At 31.9% G+C, this 5,814-nt stretch overlaps 1 protein-coding gene across 1 annotated transcript in view; it reads left to right on the top strand.

Moving 5' to 3' along the window:
* The window catches only part of LOC126844345 (uncharacterized), a 173,070-nt gene that overhangs the window by 152,037 nt on the left and 15,219 nt on the right, over positions 1-5,814 (top strand). The window contains exons 6-7 of the mRNA XM_050582481.1: positions 17-1,542; positions 2,083-2,210. Of these exons, the coding sequence (XP_050438438.1) occupies positions 17-1,542; positions 2,083-2,210 (1,654 nt within the window). The remainder of the gene's footprint in view (positions 1-16; positions 1,543-2,082; positions 2,211-5,814) is intronic.

The raw sequence follows: 5,814 nt of genomic DNA, 5'->3' as shown, positions 1-5,814 counted from the left end.
ACAAGGATCCGTTCAAAGATCGGAAGACCCGGGGCTCTAAGCGCGAACGATGGCTGTTGACGCGGAAGACTTGGAGGTACATGGCGGACGCCGGCAGGAAACTGATACCCGAAGGCGTGGCCAACAGGCCGGAAGACGTACCCAAAATAGAGGCTTACTTCCAAGAGGTGTGCCAAAAAGAACCGAAATTTTTGCTTTGGAGAAAACAGTCGTATCCGGGCGCGTTAGGGTTCCGGTCACGCGGCAGACCTAGGAGTGGAAGACTAAAGAAAGTCGGTAGCGTTCGAGAAAACACGAGTAGCGCGGACGAAGCCGAAGGTGCTGCCCGAGTGCCTAGTGTAACTTTCCTGGCTCACCCTAAACCTGCCGGCCGATATGAATTAGAACAGATGAGAAAAGAATTTCTGTTTGGAGCCGCTGAGCAGAACGATAACTCAAACGCGAGTGATGGGAAATCTTCGGCCGAATCCCAATCCGACTTGGTGCAAATCATCAACGATTATATAAGGAATCCGGCCGGGGAAGCGTCGCCGCCCGAAGGACCACCACTGGACCACGAGAAACTATTGGAGAAGCTCGAAGATTATATATCGAAAGCAGAAGAAATGCCGGACAGCTACCGCGGGTCGGACAGTAAGAAATCCTTACGGTCCTATATATTAGACAGTGATAACACGCAAAAAAACTTACTGGAAACTCTAAGGAGATACTATGCGCGATCTACCAACAGAGAAAAAATTATCGGTGACATACTCATGGACCGAAAGCTATTGGAAAACTTGTACTTCGAATTACGAAAAACCAGAGGATTTCTGGGTAGGAGGATGATAGGTTCGTCGTCAAATATAGGGCTGGGCTCTTTGAACTCACTGAATTCAACTTGGAAAGACAATCAACGGTCGTCCGACGACCGGATAAACGCGTCCACTAGCGAATACTTAAAACTTTACAACGATAAACAAAGAAATTTGTTCTTGCCCAACAAAAATATCGGTTATCTGTCGTCTCCACCGCCTGTCATCGAAATCGAAGATGTTGAAGACAAATACGTGGACGTGGGCGTGCAAACGATGCCCTTAGAGCCGGGAGTGCTGGGGCTGATCGAAGAGGAAAACCGCAGGAAGTCAGACGGTCTAGCCGAAGTCGTCGATAACTCGTCAAAGGCGCCTTCCAAAGTCCTTCAACGAAAAACTAGCGTCGACAACGACGACATATCACCGTCGGTGAGCGACACCATTAAACGATACCTGAGAATGGCCAGGAAGAAAAGCGTCGATTCCGACAAGATTGACAGATTCAAAAGGGTCAACTACGATAGGAACATAAGGAACATAAAAGGAAAAGGAGAACCAGACATATGCGAGGGTGACGACATCAATAGATCTATACAAACTGACGATTCGTGGTTATCCGTTTTAAAAACCATCGATGACAACTCAGGATCTAGAATGACCAGTTCCAGGAGCAGCATCGACACCGGCACTACTTTTAGCGGAGAAGAACTGTTATCGCCACCTTTGTCTCCGCCGAAATCCCTCAACGGTAATGCACACTATAGAAATGAAAACCCCGACGTTTTGTATCCTAACCATAACGGAGTTGTATGTAAGCTATATTTGTCTTTGTTTCAACACATGAACCAAATTGTCGAGCTAATAGCATTAGATTATGTACAATAATATATATATATATACATAGCTCGTTTATTCTATGACAAGGTACTCCACAATAGTTGACAATGTCGAAAACATTAGAGTATAATATGGTTTTTTTCAGGAGTAATAATCTAAATTCGTTAAATAATTACACCGTAGGAAAAATTCTCAAGATTAGGTATAAGTCGATACAACAAATAGAATTCGTAAGACATTTTCTGTTATAAAATGTATTCCATTTTTATTAAATATTATATTTAACTTGACTACGATATGTTAAAAGCGCTAAAATTCCTTGAACTAAGTAGTTTATTATTTATTAAAATATATTAATATTGTGTAACGCATGACTTATCCGCTAAGATATTTAGGATATTTTAAAAACACTACGTTCATTGTCAAATAACAATGTGGTAACATGTTACAGCCCCCGGAATGCAGAAATCAAGATCTTCAACCAATGTTCAGCAGGGGTTTATGTCCAAAAGAATATGGAAAGGACGTTCAAAGAGTCAGACAAGGGCTAATACAGTTTCTTCGCCATGGGCTCCACTAGTAAGCAGAATAAATTAATATTAACTATAACCAGTATTATTATTCTTAAATTACAAAAACGCTAATTCATATTTGATGATTTATACGAACAATACTTGGTGCAATATTTGTTTTGTATAGGAGAAAATGTTATATTTGCAAGTATTATGTAATATTTCCTAATAGTTTTTTTTTTATAAAACAACGGAATATGTTTATCAGAAGGGATATTTCTAATATAAAAAAAACCGCAGTGGCATTTTCATCTTTTCGTTTGCTGTACTTAATATGTTCATAATAAATTATACTCAAACATAACGAAAAATACATATGTATACAATATACTAATTCGTAATGAGATCTTCCTAATGTAGATGAATTCAATTTGATGTCCATGGACTGATGAAATTGACAATAATCAAAAAAGATAAACGTTGTATTTATACATTTATAAAACAAAATGTTAAAATCAATAAGTAAACCTTTTGATAAAAAAATAGGTTAAAACTAGAAAAACAAATGTGTATTATAACAAAATTGTTTGTGTCAATAAAATGTAAACAAAGTCTTATAGAAATTACATTAGCGGCATGCGATTTTGTTAACGCAAATAGTGTGAAAATTAAGTAGTTAAGCGTTAGAGATATATTCGACAAACAAAATATCAAAAACCCTTATCCCTAGAAGAGGTGGAATTTTTTTGAGCATAGTTTTGAGACTAGAGGTCTTAAAATTAGACTTACCCTTACACTAAAAATAAAATTGTAAGCACATTATTACCTTCCTAATGATTTTTATCGATAGTTTAATTTTATAATATTAACAGATTCGCTGTCTCCGCTATACTTTTTTTTTTAAACCATTACATGTATAACTTCACGAATTATACCTGTTGATATATCCTTATTTCGGTTTTTATTTTTTAAACTTCTAAATAAAAAAAATCCAGCACAGTGGGGTAGGGACATAATAGGGATAATGGGGTTAAAGCATATTGGGATGATAAACCACTTTAAAATAAAAGCTTCGATGCGTATGGTTAAATTACAAACATCGATAATTGGAAAGACAAAAATGTGTTAAAAATGTATTTTTAGTATTAGAATGGATATGATTTAGGTTCATCGTCTAGCTTCCCTAAAAATTCGTTATCATTGTTACTAATAAGCGAATCAACAACATTATGAAAGTATTTTTCCGATACCTATTAACTGTTTTTTAACTCAAACATAGCAATCTAGAAATTTATTACGATCAAAGTGAATTTTTCCACATTTATTTGGTTTTCTATAATAATAATATGAAGTTTAACTATAGATTTTTAAGCAAACATATTAGAGCCATTCTTAAGATCTACATTGAGGCTAATATCCAGGCCTTAAACTTCATATAAAAGAGTGAAAAAAACTAATTTCCACCCTTTTTAAGGAAAAGTGGTTTTGATACGTTTTTGGTTTTTCAAAGTATATTGATAATACTATGCTTAAAGTATATTTCAATTTAGAACTAATTTAATTATTTTTTAAAAAGTTTTGGTGCGCCGAAATTTTAAGTTGAAAAATATATAAGCATTTTAAGTGTTTTTTTTTCGATTTTGAACAAGAAGGGATCGACTTTTTCAATTTTGTGGTACAATAAAGTAAGTAGCTATCAGCCTATTTCTAATACATATAATGGGTTCAGATACAAAAACACATAATTGAAAAAATTACCTTCTCAGCTCCGCATCAAAGTACAGTAGATAATGTCAACTTAAAAAGTTTTTTTTCTAAATTTCAAATATCCATAGTCAAGTTTTTTTACTGAAAAAAAACTCAAACACTAAAATACACGTTTATTAAAAGCTTTTACTGCCTAAAAATTAATTTATATTTATACCTAATAGTTTTTACATCTACAGTTTCACATCGAAGCGGTTTTTTTTAGTATTTTATTAAACTAATTTATTTTCTAAAATATGTTTTGATTTTATTATTTACTTTTGGCACGGTTATTTATTTATTTATTATAGTTTAAAAGGCTACGGTTATAAGAGTAAATCGTTGGCGTGCGCGCAAAGCTAAAATTAAGAATTTTATGTATATTTACTTTGAACAGATTTGTTAAAAATATTAATACTTGAAATTCTATTTACCAACAAAATTCAATGAAATCATATTATATCAAGTCAGGCGATGATTTTACCATTTTATTTTTATTAATACCTTGTCTAGAACACTGCAACGTTACAATATGTCCTTAATTTTCAATATTTGTTTAAAAACCTGAGTAAAAATGTGTAAAATGTACTAAAAATAATCAAAACATATTTATATTGAGTCTAAGCTGTATAATACCCTAAACTGGTGTTACCCACTTTATATTTACAGTTTCTACTACAATATAATGTTTACAATTTATTTATCATGTACACGTTGACCTATATTTATCAAGAGAAACTTTCAGTTCGGTAACAAGATTTATTATAATTCATTTTTTATGTAGTTTTATAAAAACATATGTTTTAAAAAATACTTTAAAGTATACAGATTTTGGCAAAGTCAGTGACTAACGCATGCAAAAATTTCACTTTATTTATATTGTGTATTTTTAACCTTGGAAAAATATTCAGAGTTTTAATATAAATAATTATCAAAACAATGATTCAATAGTAATACTAAACTTGACTGCGAATTAAAAATATCAATACTATAAAACAAAATATGAACCTATTATAAATTTGAAATAATAATAATAAATAACAAAACAAAATATTACGCTAATTATTTGAATAGTAAAATTGAAAGGAAGTTGTCCTACCAAATTTCAAGCATTAACAGAATGTCTTTTAATCGGCCCATAATGGTTTTAAAGCAAAATCTCCTATGATCAAAATAAAATAAAACAACATTTTGAGACAAAGACATATCCTTTTTTAACCAAAATATTTCTAAGAAGAAAAGTTATCACTGTTTTGAAAAAGGGAATTAATACCTTTGTTCAACATTAAGTACCACAAAAATGTTAAAAAGAAAATATTTCATTACCTCTAAAAATATTATTATCTTTTAATTTCATAACAGGTGTGTTTGCTCTAAAACTACCATGGACTGAAAACAAATTCTGCGTAGGTAGTAGCTATGTTTATGAAAAAATATTTAAAATGCGTCGAGGTTGCTGTGATAGTCATACAAAATAAATAACTTCCAAAAATAGTCTCAATTACTGTAGTTATAATTATATATTGCATTTTATATATTAAATTATGATTTGCAAAAAAATGCCTATACCGAACTCTTAAATAAGTAGGGGGTCCTCTTGAGTGGTTGAATTAGTAAAGAGTATTATATCATATGCTTAACTTCACTTTTCATTTATGTCATTTGTATGTAAATATAATTAAGCAGTTCACGTTTATCCTAATATCTACTATTTATAATTAAAATAGATTAATAAAATAAAATATTATAGTGATATTCTAATTTATAAAAGAATATTTACGGTTCAGTACAAACTAGGTGTTAACATAAGCAGCCTTGCCCTTACCAATTAAAATTTAATCAAATTAGTAGAAAACAATTTCCACAATAGTACTTCCAGAATTTTCAATTATAATAAGCGTGAAGCATATTACTAATGAAGTGTA

The sequence above is a fragment of the Adelges cooleyi genome, unplaced genomic scaffold (genome assembly GCF_023614345.1).
Source record: "Adelges cooleyi isolate 19-005CV unplaced genomic scaffold, UGA_ACOO_1.1 ACOO_flye_CR_arks_rails_tigmint_CR_PRNA_651, whole genome shotgun sequence".
Lineage (NCBI taxonomy): Eukaryota > Metazoa > Arthropoda > Insecta > Hemiptera > Adelgidae > Adelges > Adelges cooleyi.
This window is presented reverse-complemented; position numbering and strand designations above follow the sequence as displayed.